Consider the following 15931-nt stretch of genomic DNA (forward strand, 5'->3'; position numbering starts at 1 on the left):
GAAAATGTGAAAGGGCTGAAAATAAGTAAATATATGAGTGCATGTTAAATAAAAATCATAAAAAATGAAACAAGGTCCATTAATGGGGTGTATGCAATGTCTTAAGAAACACTGACCCCGATGTTTGATCCTCTGCTATTTGCTCTGATACCGTTTCTCCCCCATGTTTGACTCTGGTGGTGTGTGGCAAGTGACAGGGGCGCTAGATGCCTCTGTCATTATCAGTGCTGCTATCTGTAAGATAGAATGTCTATATTCAGGGCAATGTATGAATGGTCAGTGGTACTGAACGTTCAGACATCTGCAGCTATCGATTTAGACAGCTGCAGGTGTCGTTTGCCCATTCACCACAGCAGGGACAGCTCTGTCCCTGGCTGCAGTGACTGTTGGCTCCACGCTGCAGAGGAGATCTCACAAGAGTAGCAAGATCTTGCACATGTCCAGTGGAGCCGGCCAGAGGAGAGACACAGCACATCAACACTAAGCATTGCCGGTTTTTACTCCCCCTCTCCAGCAGCTGAGATGTTAATACATCTCAGTACTAGTGCTTCCCGATTGGCCACGGTAAAGAGGCGAAGCAGGAAGAGCCATCGTACCAATATCATACATCAGCCCCACTGTTACAACAACACAGTCCAATTTATAGATGTTAAATTAAGTATAAATTCTGTAATTCTTATTCTTCTTGCTGGATGTAACTACTGTACTACTGGTGCAGCAGGTGCACTGCACCGGGGACTCTGGCACCTAAGGAGCCCACCAGTGCACAGACCACCAATCAGTTTTCCCCTGGTCCAATCATATAGAGCAATGTTGGACTGGCCCTGTGCAGTTTGCTTGGTAGGCTTCACTGCCTGAGAGACCTGCTCCTTACCGTAGGTAGGCAGTGCCCCCTCCTCTACCCATAGATGCATACTCCCCCTGTTTCCCATAGGTGCCTGTTCTCCCCTCCTAAATTATCATATGTGGCTCTGTCCCCCCTGACCATGTGTCTCTGCTCCCCCAAGCATAACTCTGACTCCCCCCTGCCCATGCGTGACCTGCCCCCCACCCACACACAGTAAAAGGCACAAAATTGCTTAAAAAATATTATATAGGACAGGGTGGGTATAGCATTAAATCACTAATATAAAGATGGTGTCTGGCTTTCCCAGGGTGCTAAATTGTAGAGATACAGCTTTGCTAGTACACATATCCTCCTGGTGACACTGCCATCTGAGGATAGGGAGCCCTGTGAGCTGTGGATTAGTTTGCATGCGCCCAGATTCCCATCAGCCCTCTGCAATTGCTGGCCAACTGTCGAACAGCTCTCTGCTGTGAGATCTGAATGTGTCAGTTCCTTTCAACAGATATCGCAACTGCACTGTACATGACTGTGTGCTTGTACCCCTGTCATCCACTGCCTCTCCCCTTCACCCACTGTCTCTCCCTATAACCCTCTGTCTCTCCCCATAAACCTCTGCCTTATACTATTTGTGGAGATCAGACACCAGTGAGTTAACATGCAATAGACTGCAGGGCAAATATAGTTCAATTTGGGGTTATATCCTGTTAAGAGTTATGGCTGTGACTCATTTCTGTTTGTACTATTGGCTGTCTACCAGCAACTAAGATGCTGGCTGCTACCTGTTTGAAATGTCTTATTACCTGACTCCAGCCTGATGACTCCTGTGATTGGTCTCTCTCTCCCTTTCATTAGGCATACTGCCCAGTTCCTGGTGTAGGTGATATTCCCTAGTTCCTGCACCTAGTGATCTTGTCACATGGTTGCTGTACCCAGTAAAGTTCCCAGTCTGTCTGTTCCTGAGTCCTGATTCAAGCAGTTAGCAATCTGCTTTCAATCAGCACACACCCAGCACCTGCATGCTTCCCAGCAGTTAACCACCTCATTACTTCAGTTATCATTGTTCAGTTACCAGTGCATATTCAGTCCTGCAGTCTTTAGGCATCATATCTTGTCAAGCCTGTCTGCAGTTACTCTTCCTAGTATCCATTATTTCTGCTGTTAACTCTTGCCTTGCCAGCCGCTACTCTCCAGGTTTATTATCTTGTGGTCTCCAGCCTATTGTGTGAGCCTCTACTGCTAGAGGTTTAAGACTGCGTGGAATCCCAAGTACCGGTGAGTGCATACAGCTCTATGGGAACAAGCTCTGAGGGTCTCACACACATATTGCTGGAGTTCCCGAACACATACATGGAGTCCTTCTTCAGTGCAATCACTCTAATATTAATTAGAATTTTATATTACCTTTACTGGCCGCAACAATCTGTATTTGCCTACAGAAAATATGGTCTCTTATTGCCATTCATGTGGTTGCTCTCTGTACTGCTTAGTACTCACTGGGATACTGTCTGTATTGTTTGGCGATCATGTGATGCACTACCATGTGACATATTATGAATGCAGACTGGGATGGAGAAAAAATGAGTTTTATGGTAAGAACTTACCCTTGTTAAAACTCTTTCTGCGAGGTACACTGGGCTCCACAAGTCTGGACAATGGGGGTGTAGAGTAGGATCTTGATCGAAGGCACCAACAGGCTCAAAGCTTTGACTGTTCCCAGAAAGCACAGCGCCACCTCCTATATCACCCCGCCTCCCAGCACAGGAGCTCAGTTTAGTTAACCAGCCCAATGCAGTAGCAGGAAAAGAGACGACAACGGTTAGTAGCCACATACACCGCACTCTCACGACAAGAGAAGTGTCAGCGGCTAATGCCATATCAACCCAAAGAAGCTAAGTGCGTCAGCGTGGGTGCCTTGTGGAGCCCAGTGTACCTCGCAGAAAGAGTTTTAACAAGGGTAAGTTCTTACCATAAAACTAATTTTCTGCTGCGGGGTACACTGGGCTCCACAAGTCTGGACAACAGGGATGTCCTAAAGCAGTTCCTTATGGGAGGGGATGCACTGTAGCGGGCACAAGAACCCGGTGTCCAAAGGAAGCATCCTGGGAAGCGGCAGTATCAAAGGCATAGAACCTTATGAACGTGTTCCCGGAGGACCACATAGCCGCCTTGCACAATTGATCAAGGGTCGCACTACGTTGGGCCGCCCAAGAAGGTCCAACAGACTGAGTAGAATGGGCCATAATATGAACAGGAGCTGACAGACCAGCCTTCACATAAGCATGCGCAATCACCATTCTAATCCACCTGGCCAGGGTCTGCTTGTGAGCAGGCCAGCCACGTTTGTGAAATCCAAACAAAACAAAGAGAGAATCAGACTTTCGAATAGAAGCAGTTCTCTTCACATAGATACGGAGAGCCCGTACCACATCCAAAGACCGCTCTTTGGGAGACAAATCAGGAGAGACAAAAGCTGGAACCACAATCTCCTGATCAAGGTGGAACGAAGAAACCACCTTAGGTAAATATCCGGGACGAGTCCTAAGAACCGCCCGGTCACGGTGAAAAATCAGATATGGGGAACTACAAGACAAGGCACCCAAATCCGACACTCTTCTAGCAGAGGCAATAGCCAGTAAGAACACCACCTTAAGGAAAAGACAAAAATTTAAGATATATCCCTGCGCACAAATGCAGCCAACCCAAGGTCTATCCAGGTGTGTCACCTAGCACACTAAAAATAAATGTTAAGAAAGATTTTTAGGATAATCCCTAGGTGGCGCAAATAATCAATAGTACAAAGAAATTACCCATGTGGGCTAAAGTCCTAAATACTGGAATAGCCGAAGGAGCCTGGGTGGATACTTTACCCCTTGAGCATCTGCAAAGAGTGTTATTGAACATTTGTGTTTGCATTGTGTTTTTTTTCATACACTATCTCCTGGATGACGGACTTACGTATGAACTTTCCTGTATGAAAAAAAGAACGGACTTTAGCCCACACGGGTAATTTCTTTGTACTATTGATTATTTGCGCCACCTAGGGATTATCCTAAAAATCTTTCTTAGCCTTAAGGGAAAGCCACTTAAGGTCAGCTGAACCAAGAGGTTCAAATGGAGGCTCCTGCAATGCCTCCAAAACCACCGACAAGTCCCAAGTAGCCACAGGCGGGACATAGGGAGGTTGGATATGCAACACACCCTGAGTGAAAGTATGAACATCAGGTAAAGTCGCAACCACACCGACAAGGTAGAAATATGAACCTTGAGGGAGGCCAGACGCAGGCCTAAATCTAGGCCCTGCTGTAGAAAAGCCAAAAGTATGGCTGTACTAAATTTGGAAGCGTCATAATGGTTAGATGCGCACCAAACAAAGTAGGAATGCCAGACCCGATAGTAAAGCCGAGCAGAGGCCGGTTTCCGGGCCCGCAACATAGTTTTAATGACCTCTTCAGAAAAATCCTTAGCTCTTAAGACTGAAGCTTCAAGAGCCACGCCATCAAAGACAGCCGGGCTAGGTCCTGGTAGACACAGGGGCCCTGAACGAGGAGGTCTGGGCGTTGTGGAAGTAGAAGTGGACGCTCTGACGATAGGCCTTGCAGGTCTGAGAACCAGTGCCGTCTGGGCCACGCCGGAGCTATGAGAAGCAGATTTCCTTTTTCTTGCTTGAACTTCCCAATTACCCTGGGCAGGAGTGACACCAGAGGGAACACGTACGGCAGCCGAAACCTCCACGGCACTGCCAGCGCATCCACGAATGCTGCTTGAGGATCCCTTGTCCTTGCTCCGAAGACCGGTACCTTGTGATTGTGTCGAGACGCCATCAGATCCACATCTGGAAGACCCCACCTTTCCACGAGGAGTTGAAACACTTCTGGATGGAGGCCCCACTCGCTGGCATGCATGTCCTGACGACTGAGAAAGTCCGCTTCCCAATTCAGGACTCCCGGAATGAATATTGTCGATATTGCCGGTAGATGGCGTTCTGCCCAACGTAGAATCCGTGAGGCTTCCTTCATTGCCAAACGGCTTTGAGTGCCACCTTGATGATTTATGTAAGCCACTGTGGTAGCGTTGTCCGACTGTACTTGAACAGGATGGTTCTGAATCAAATGCTGGGCTAGGTTCAACGCATTGAAGACCGCCCGCAATTTCAGAATGTTGATCGAGAGGAGAGATTCCTCCTTGGTCCACTGACCCTGCAAGGAGTGCTGCTCCAGCACCACGCCCCAACTTCTTAGACTGGCATCTGTCGTCAACAGGACCCAGTTGGATATCCAGAAGGGACGGCCTCTGCACAATTGTCGGTCCTGGAGCCACCAGAGCAGCGACAGATGGACCTCCGGAGTCAAAGAGATCATTTGAGACCTGATCCAGTGAGGCAGGCCGTCCCACTTGGCTAGAATCAGCTTCTGGAGGGGGCGAGAATGGAATTGAGCATACTCCACCATGTCGAATGCTGATACCATGAGGCCCAGCACCTGCGTTGCCTAATGTATCGACACTTGCAAACGAGAAAGGAAGCAACGAATCCTGTCCTGAAGTTTCAGGACTTTCTCCTGAGACAAGAACAACCTCTGGTTGTGAGTGTCAAACAGCGCTCCCAGATGCACCATGCTCTGAGCAGGGACCAGGGAGGATTTCTTCCAGTTGATGAGCCACCCGTGGGCTTGTAGAAACCGGACCGTCATATCCAGATGACGCAGGAGAAGATCTGGGGAATTTGCCAGGATTAACAAGTTGTCCAGATACGGCAGTATCCTGACCCCTTGACGGCGGAGTACCACCGTCAGCACCGCCATAACTTTGGTGAAGACTCGCGGAGCCGTTGTTAAACCAAAAGGTAACGCCCGAAACTGATAATGGAGGTTGCCAATAGCGAACCATAGGTATTATTGATGTGACACTGCTATAGGAATATGCAGGTAAGCATCCTGTATGTTCAGGGAGACCATGTAGTCCCCAGGTTCCAAGGCCAGAACTATAGAGCAAAGGGTTTCCATACGGAATTTGGAAACCTTCACAAACTTGTTCAGTGCCTTGAGGTTGAGAATGGGCCGAGAGGACCCATTCGGTTTCGGGACTAGAAACAGCGGAGAATAGTACCCCCGGCCCCCATGAGCAAGAGGCACCTGTACTACGACTCCTGTATCCAGGAGGGTCTGTACCACCGAATGCAGAGTGTTTGCCTTTGTCTGGTCCGATGGGACGTCTGTCTGGCAAAATAGATGAGGGGGTCGGTTTTTGAAGGCTATGGTGTAACCTCGAGTGACGACTTCCCGTACCCAGGCATCTGAAGTGGTCTTCAACCATTCCTGGGTATACCCTAGAAGCCGGCCCCCCACCCTGGGATCCCCCAGGGGGAGGCCTGCCCCGTCATGCGGCAGGCTTATCGGTCTTGGCTGCTGGCTGACGAGCAGCCCAGGCTCTTTTGGGCTTCGGCTTACCAGGTTTGGAAGTGCGGGCCTGCTTATGGTACGCCTGACCTTTTGCTTTACCTGAAGGATGAAAGGGGAGAAAGGACGTGCCTTTGGCCTTCGACACAGAAGGAGCTGTATTAGGCAGACAGGCAGTTTTGGCAGTAGCCAAGTCAGCCACTATCTTATTTAAGTCCTCCCCAAACAGAATATCCCCCTTAAAAGGAAGTACCTCCAGGGTTTTTCTAGAGTCCAGATCCACAGACCAGGATCTCAGCCACAATATCCTGCGAGCCAGGACTGACGTAGTAGAGGCCTTGGCTGCTAGGATACCGGCATCAGAAACCGCCTCTTTAATATAGCGAGAAGCTGTGACAATATATGACAAGCATTGTCTAGCATGGTCAGAGGAGATTTCAACTTCTAACTCCAAGGCCCATGCTTCAATAGCCTCTGCCGCCCATGTAGCTGCAATAGTGGGCATTGGTGCAGCACCTGTAAGGGTGTAAATCGCTTTCAGACAACCCTCGACACGTTTAGCCATAGGCTCTTTTAGAGACGTGACGGTAGTGACAGGTAGAGCTGAGGAAACCACCATCCTAGCCACATGTGAGTCTGCTGGAGGAGGCGTTTCCCAATTCTTAGACAGCTCTGGCGCGAGGGGATAGTGAGCCAGCATCTTCTTTTGAGGCACAAACTTTGTACCCGGGCTTTGCCAGGGTTCCTGACGTATATCCACTAGGTGGTCAGAGTGAGGTAAAATTTGTTTAATCACCTTCTGACGCTTGAACCTATCTGGTTTCTTAGGAGGAACGGATGGCTCGGGATCATCCGTAATCTGCAGAATTAACTTAATAGCCTCCAAAAGATCAGGAACATCCACATGTGAACTACCCTCCCCATCAGCCGTATCTGAGTCAGAACCTGTGGGGTCAGTGTATGTGCTGTCTTCATCAGACGAGGTGTCAGTGACAGCAGTGGATTGTGAGGAGACGAGCGCTCGCTTAGAGGACCTCTTGGACTTAGGCGAGCGATGGTCAGACTTTTTAGTAGTCAGGGACTGGTTCAACTTCTTGAATTGAGCAGATTAATCGTCCGCCCACGGCGGGTTAGCTGCAGGGACCACATACGGTTGTACCGGCATTGGGGGTCCCATAGGGGGTGTTAGTTTATGAACTAGCGTATGCAGAAGCATGGAAAAAGCGTCCCACGGAGGGTCAGTAACTCAGTATGTGCCTCCATTGCCACAGTCCCACTGGGGGGCAAGGAGCCCCCAGAACCAGAGCCCACAGCTGCTATATTCTCCCCATATGTGCCTGTTGCTTCAGCAACACCAGCAGTGTGTTCCGCCCCAGAACCGTTACCCTCAGAAGCAGACATGATATAACTTGCAGTATGAGGTAACACAGTACAATTATTAGCAGCACTATATCCCTAAACCCAAACCCATGCACAGTGTAGTCAGCACCAGCAGAGATAAAGGAGAGATATGGTGACTAAAGCACAGAGAAAAATACGTAATACAGTATATCTTTGTGAAAATCCTATATTAAAGAACACCTGACGCACCAAGCCCCCTCAGGTTATAGAATATAGGGATAGCAAGTTGAGTGAAAGACACGAGATGGACACCACTCAGCTATCAATGCACACACAAATAGTCACAGTTTGTACAATGCAGAGGTTATTACAGACAATAATACTGCACTGGACTAGCTTACACAGCTATATAGTCAATAGATATAACACTACACAGTAAGAAACTGGATGTATATCACAGGGTAATTGTACTATAAACCCCTGACTAAATGCACTTTTTCTTACTAACACTATCTAAAAAGGCAGGTAGAATACTTAAGTGTCATGTAAAGGCACAGCGCTGACAACCAGGCGGCTTTACATAGGAGGATTTGCCCAAGCAGTCCCAGGAACAGTGAGCTGAGGAGTAATGGCGCCGCAGACACTGACAGGGAGTGAGGAAAAGACAGAGATGAAGCTCCAGGGCGGGAACACTTGCTGGAAATGGCGCCCTGGTGCTGGGGGAGGGGCTTCAGGTCTAAGCCTTATCCCCCTTGCTGGCAAAACCACCGGGTACTGTGGGCGATATTAAAATCAGTTTTAAGAGAAAACCTGACCTGCACCCATGCCATGGTGATCTATCCACAGTGTCCGCCGCCAACGTGCGCGGCCCGCCTCCCATGACCGCGCCGGATCGCGATAAAGACCGGGTCCCGCGAGCGGGACCCACTTACCACCTCCCGAAGAGCGGACACGCGATCCTGGAGAGCCCCAGCCGTGTGTGTCTAACATGAAGAAAACCGGAGCCTCCGCTGTAGGTACCCGGCAACCAGGGCTCAGGAGTGTACAGAGCCGCTGGGGAGAGCTGCAGCAGTGAATGTCACAAGACATTTACCACCGCTGCTGCCCTTGAAGTCGTCACTTTTTACCTCATAAAAAGCTTTTCTCAGGGCTACTTGGAGCAGCCCCTCTGTTAAGTGCCTGCTTACTGCAGCACCAACTGACAAACTGAGCTCCTGTGCTGGGAGGCGGGGTGATATAGGAGGCGGCGCTGTACATTCTGGGAACAGTCAAAGCTTTGAGCCTGTTGGTGCCTCGGATCAAGATCCTACTCTACACCCCCATTGTCCAGACTTGTGGAGCCCAGTGTACCCCGCAGCAGAAAGGGTCCAAAGTTTATTTTTGCTTTTGGGTCCCCCACTCACAAGTTCCGTCCTTAGTCTAATGCTTAACATGGGTAAATACTCAGTCCTGGTTCCAAAAATACAGGGGGAAAGGACGTAGGGGTCCCACATATTTTTAAAACCAGGATTGGGCTCCACTAGTCAAGAAGATTATGCCACAGCCGGGGAGCACATTTATACAGGTCCCTACGGCTGTGGCATTATCCCCCCTCCCCCCAACTTATCACTGCTGGCCAGGGTTCCCTGGGGGGAGTGGGAACCCCCCAATAAAGGGGTCCCCCCGTCCTGGCACCCAAGGGCCCTTGGCTGAAGCCCAAGGCTGTCCCCAACACCCGTAGGCAGTGGGTGTCGGGCTGACAGCCATTAAGTGTAAAATTAAGAATAAATATTGTCTTTGGCTGTGGAACTATAGGTCCCAGCAAGCCTACACCACATGCTGGTACTTGGAGAAGCACATGTACCAGCAAGTGGGGCATTAAAGGGCCCACTGGTACCTGTAGTTCCACAGAAAAAGAAATATTACAATAAACACAGGACATGGACATCATAATAGTACAACTTTAATAAAACATTCATGCACACTCACACTTACTTACATACATACATAGTTACATACACACACATAGATATACTTACCTACTGTCCCACAGAGCTCCTTGGTCCCCTTGTCTAGAAGAATCCGCAGGGTACCTGTTAAAAAAGAAAATTATACTCCCCTAATACAATGTAGATCTGTCCTCTTCTGTCCATGCAGGCATCCACAGGGGTTAAAAATAACAAACTGCATTAACACAGAGCATAACGAACATGTAGAAGTGTCTGTTTTTACAAACACTACTACTAGGCGAATGCGCGCCCTCCATGTGACTAATGTCACTAGAGGGACCCGCCAGCCAATCAGGAGCCGCTGCCATAACAACAGCTTCCTGATTGCCTTTGCACTCCCAGGGCTCAGCCAATTGCGTTTAGCCCATAGGAGTGAATGGCGACTCTCTGCTCCATTCATTCCTATGATGGGGAGCGCCAAATTGGAGAAACCACAACGGTCAACACCAATTGACCTTGTGGTTCGAGGAGGAAACTATAAGGTCAAATATATACAAATAGCTCTGTTTCATTGCATTCCATGTGTGAAATTTAAATTTACTATACGATCTGCCCCTGAAAATAAATATTTGTTGCATATTGTAGCAATGAGGAATATATTTTCAGGGGTATGAATTATCATACAGTCACCACAATATGTGTTCTGATATGAACCATCAGTAAGAAGTAAAGTGATTGCTAGTGCTCTGAAGGTGAGCTGTGACATCATCTGGAGTGTTATTTCATATATTGTACCATTATATTGTGGAGGGAAATACACAGGTGCAAAATAGGGCAAAGTAGTAGCAATTGCACAACATCACCACTTACTACCTGTTCCAGGCTGAAAGAGCAATACAATTGTTTAAGTGGCATCATTCATACAGCTAATTGGATCAGGTCAATCACAAGTGCTGCAAAGAAACCTTCTGAAAAAATTATTATATATCCCAAAGATTATTATGCATTATAATTCTGGATTTTATTTTAAACCTTGCCTGAAATGAAAATCCTTTTTCAGCTGTGGCTGAAAGGAAGGGGTTCCAATGCACCTATTTTAGTTAATTTATAATCTTGAATAGACTACTGTAATGCCCTCTTCCTTGGTCTCCCAGCAAAAGAATTGCACCGCTTACAGCTGGTGCAAAACACAGCTGCCAGGCTGTTAACCAACCAGCCCAGTTCTAACCACATAACACCCATCCTCTACCCCCTTCACTGGCTGCCTGAAAGATGGCGAATCATCTTCAACATTGGCTTACTGAGCTTCAAAGCACTACATGACCAAGGCCCAAGGTACCTGAAGCAGCTTCTGATCCCATACTGCCCCACTCAATTACTGCAATCTATAGATGAAGGACTTTTAGCAGTACCTAGAATCTCCCGTAATTCATCTGGGGGTTGAGCTTTTAGTCATGCGGCTCCGACTCTATGGAACTCACTTCCCCCCACAGTGCGAGAGGCCCCAACTATAGAATCCTTCAAAAGTAGACTCAAGACTTTCCTGTTTACTCAAGCATTTCCATAATGTCCCTTTTAGTATCTACATGCTTCTGTATTTTATGAAAAACTGTTCTGTACTTCATTATTTTCTGTACTATATTATGCTATGTCTCTGTTAAGTGCCTTGAGTCCTATTGGAGAAAGAGCGCTATATAAATAAAATTATTATTATTACAGGTTGAGTATCCCTTATCCAAAATGCTTGGGACTAGAGGTATTTTGGATATCGGATTTTTCCGTATTTTGGAATAATTGCATCCCATAATGAGATATCATGGCGATGGGACCCAAGTCTAAGCAAAGAATGCATTTATGTATCATATACACCTTATACACACAGCCTGAAGGTAATTTTAGCCAATATTTTTTATAACTTTGTGCATTAAACAAAGTGTGTCTACATTCACACAATTCATTTATGTTTCATATACACCTTATACACACCCTGAAGGTCATTTAATACAATATTTTTAATAACTTTGTGTATTAAACAAAGTTTGTGTACGTTGAGCTATCAAAAAACAAAGGTTTCACTATCTCACTCTCACTCAAAAAAGTCCGTATTTCGGAATATTTCGTATTTCGGAATATTTGGATATGGGATACTCAACCTGTATTATTATTATTATTATTATTATTATTATTATTAGTATTATTATTTATTTAGGGCCTGATAAATAGGTAGATGTGGTGCTGATGTTTTCAGATCTCACCAATTTTTTGACTGTGCATGTGTCACAGTTGCACCGTGCACATGTGACAGTTGATTTGCACCAGCATATGCAGTGCGCATTAATAGTGTGCGTTTGTAGAAGGTTTTTCCAGTCAACTGTTTAGGGGGTGTGTCTCAGCCTGTGACAGACACTCTATGGTTGCTCAGAGGTCTGATTGTTCGTCCAATATGAGACCATTGGTGTGTCCCTATACGGAAGCAGCGGATCAGAGGCACAGCTGATGGGTACTGTATATCTGCACAAAATACAGCGTCTGTGGCATTAGCCAGAGCCGGCCTTAGGCATAGGCAAACTAGGCAAATGCCTAGGGCATTTGGTATGCTTAGGGGCACCAGCAGCTTCTGCTGATTAAAATGATATGCGGCATGCCTATATTCTGTGTGTGACTGCGGCTGTATCTGCATACGAAATGCTACGTTGCAGTGTATTCCTGGAAATCACTGTAATGTAGCATTTCGTATGCAGATGCAGCCGCAGTCGCACACAGAATATAGACATGCTGCATATAATTTTAATCAGCAGAAGCTGTTTGTGCGTCCTGGCCACATAGTAATGCAAATAAGATGCATTTTTATAAACAAAAAGTGCCCGACGTTAGCAGAGCTGCCAGCTGACTCATGCCAGGCATCTCCTGCAGAACTAGCAGTGGTGCTAGGGGGCACCAGACAAAATCTTGCCTAGGGCATCATATTGGTTAGGGCCAGCTCTGGCATTAGCATATTTCCGTAGACCTGCTGCATGAGGGATTTCAGTCACAATGGGATTTGCGCCCACCTCTGAATCAGACCCTTAATCACTATAAACCTAGATAGTAAAAGGATATTTTAACTTAAATTGTTGCTTTTATTCTGCAATCTGCACTAGTGTAACAGCAAAATTCTCATTCTGTAAATCTCATTCTGTAATACTTTCAGGCTAGTACAAGATTACTCCGGAACTGAAATGTCCCAGGCATGGACCACAGCAGTTTCAATAATTGGGTCACTGGAGATTGGCAACAATTTCTCTTTGAGTCATTTGTATTCTTACCAGGTCTACTGCTTCATTTGCCTTGGCTTTACCCTCCTTTGCAGTATCCTCAGCATCGTCAATCAAGTCCTTGATATTGCTGTATGCTTTGAAAGCCACCGTAGCATTAAATGAGAGATTTTTAGCTTCAGCAAGGATTCTGTAAAAGCAGATAGCACTGTTAAATTTAAATCTAAATGAAACCCTGAAGAAATGAATTGATATCAAAATAATGTGTAGAATACATTGCAGCTACAGTAAAGCAATTTGTTTGGGCACTGACTCCAGAGCACATAAATGGGTACATATTCTTCATTTGAAAAATCAGTTTTGTCTGCCTGTGTAGACACCATAGCGGTTGCATGCACAGTTTCCTGCTCAATCATTAAATCATATGGTTTCCTTTCAAACTACTCTATTTAGGGCTGCAGTATACAAACTGGGCGACATCGACTAAGCAGAGTTCAGTTACACAAGTAGCAGATTCAGTCAGCCTTAGGCATCACAGGAGATTGAATATGGTAACTTTATGATAATTATCACACTTCCTTTATGTATTATTTGGATGATGGTGTGGCAGTTCAGGAATACATAAAGATCACAGCCCTGTGTTAGACTGTGGTTATCACAACAACATTTCAGATGAAGCAGAATGCCTTTCTTTAATTAGTACAATGTTTTCATGTACCATAGCTAGCCAGCATAAACTAACAACAATGATAAATTGCTAGTAGAAGAAATATACTTGGTATAATAATGTATTTTATAAAGGCTTTCCTCCCGACTGTTCTGATATCAGCGTTACACCCTTCTGCCCTTCCATAATCAGGATCTGGTTGGGAGGTATTTTCCTGCTGCATGTAAAGTAAGCAGGCACCTCCACTGCATGCAGCAAATAAATAATGGTGGTTTTGTAGGAGGGTAGGTGACCTAGCACTTTAGAATTGTTGAATACGCCGCTGGGAGTGTGACAATACACCATGGACTTACAACCATGTCACAGTTCTGGGATTCCTAATGGTAGGAGGTGTGATAAAGATTGTTTGTGGGTGTTATAGAGCCATGAAGATATACAGTATATAAAGAGTGTGAAGCCTAAAAACCCTAGGGGACATAGATGCCGGAACAGTTGGATGGGACAAGGGGGCTTATCACAACCCCAAACATTTGAGAGCAGCACCAGTAAATACTATGTTGCATGGTGCATTGTGGCCACTGTAGGGTCACCACTGATGGATGTAATCCCTTTTTCGGCTGATTCACCTCGTCCCTCCCCACAGCACTTTTCTGACTGCCCTTTTCCCCTCTGCACCTAGCTCCAACCAGTGGCTCGTTACTATGGGTTGGCCCTTCCTTTGGGATTAGTTTTGTGCCCTTCTAACCTCCCACTTCACACTCCTCTCTTCCCTCTCAGCTTACCCAATCGTTGTCCTATACTCTTACCCCTTGGACCCAAATACCCCCCCTTCATGGCCCCCGATTCCCCCTCAGCTTCTGTAACCTTTGTCCTTCTCTCTCCCCCTTGGACCCAATTACACCCCCTCCTTCATGACCCCCAATCCACCGCTTCACACACGGGGAGTGGGGTACTCTTGCCCTCTGTCCCTTACCTGTCAGAGCCATCTCTCTGTTCCTTACCTGTCAAAGCCTGCCCTTTGACCCATATCTGTTTCAGCCAGCTCTCAATCCCCCAGCCTAAAAACATTCTGGTGCCTCGTCTATTGGGAAAATTAAAAATCCAAGACTGGGAGTTGTTAACAACTGCTCTATAACAATTATATTAAATGTAGCAATATAAATGGTTCAGTATGATTTCCCAGTGGATGGGATGCCAGTGGTCACAATTCCGACACCGGCATATTTGAAATCCTGATGGGGGGAAGTAAGTATGTTCCCCCTCTCCCCTACCCCCTAACCCTCCCTTCTCACATCCTATCCCTAACCTCCCTCCTTAGTGCCTAACCCTAACCTCCCCCTGGTGGTGCCTAAACTCACCCACCCCTATCCTGTAGCCTAACCCTATCCCTCCCCCCATAGTTCCTAAACCTAACCTCCCCTTGGTGGTGCCTAATCCTAACCCCCCTCCCAGCAGCCAAACCCCCGTGCAGCCTAACCCTAACCATCCCGGTTGGCACCTAACCTGCCCACTTTACTTAAGGTCGGTATGCCAGATGTCAGGATTCTGGCATTGGTCTCCTGGCATCAGCATTGTTATGGGTGTCGGGATTCCGACTGCCAGGATCCGGGCAGCCAGAATCTTAACTGCATCCCATATAAATATATGAAATGGTAAAACACAAATGAAAAATTATGACAGAATGAAACTGGAATGAGATAAGACAAACCACTGTTTTCCTTTTAACTATTTAGCCAGATTGTATAATGCATTCATTTATTCTCCTCTAAGTGGAAAGGAGATTACTCTATGTGCGATAACAGACTTGTTTATCTGTGCACATAGAACAAATGGACAAATCGAAGCTGAACATATATATATAATTATAGACTTTTCCCTCTCCCTGTATTGCACAACACAATCCCCCATAATCATGAGACAGTAGCATCCAGCAGTCAAAGTGAAACTGAGGTGCAGAGGTAAACTACATCAATTTCACATACATCAGTAGATCTTACATAGAACTAGTGTCTATAGCGTCATATTTAGATAAATTTTTATCTCTGGTTTTGATTCCTGTACATAAAATGAGCTGTGAGCAGCCAGCTGAGCTCTGCATGGAGAGAAGTAGTCTGACTGACAGATATCTGGTGGGGAGATAGATGGCACTGCTGCTCTGTGTTTCACCTTCAGCTCAACTGCAATATTTTACTGAAAGAGAGCAATGCTCGGATCTGAAATTAACAGGATACATTAACGTACAAAGTAAACGAGTACTTGGTAAAATTTGAAAGCAGTTTTAATTGAAGTGCAACAGGCCAGCAGCGACCATATAAACCTGAAGCTATATTGGTACAGCTTCTTATCATTTGCATATTGATTATGCCAACCTTTTTTATGTGGCACAGTTTAAAAGTACATAAATGTAACAGGTAATGTCAGCTGGATAAGGATTGATCATAAAGCGTGAGTAATATGTTTTGGCTCTCAGTTACCCTGCATTATATTGACTGTAGGCAGTA

General features: G+C 46.2%; 1 protein-coding gene across 8 annotated transcripts in view; it reads right to left on the minus strand.

Annotated features, from left to right (window-relative positions):
• Positions 1-15931, minus strand: part of LAMA2 (laminin subunit alpha 2) — a 1276598-nt gene that overhangs the window by 251965 nt on the left and 1008702 nt on the right. For all 8 annotated transcript variants that reach the window (XM_063917336.1, XM_063917337.1, XM_063917331.1 and 5 more), the window contains one exon: positions 12815-12953. In XM_063917336.1, coding sequence (XP_063773406.1) covers positions 12815-12953 — 139 coding nt within the window. The remainder of the gene's footprint in view (positions 1-12814; positions 12954-15931) is intronic.

Source organism: Pseudophryne corroboree, chromosome 4 (assembly GCF_028390025.1).
Source record: "Pseudophryne corroboree isolate aPseCor3 chromosome 4, aPseCor3.hap2, whole genome shotgun sequence".
Taxonomy (NCBI): Eukaryota; Metazoa; Chordata; class Amphibia; order Anura; family Myobatrachidae; genus Pseudophryne; species Pseudophryne corroboree.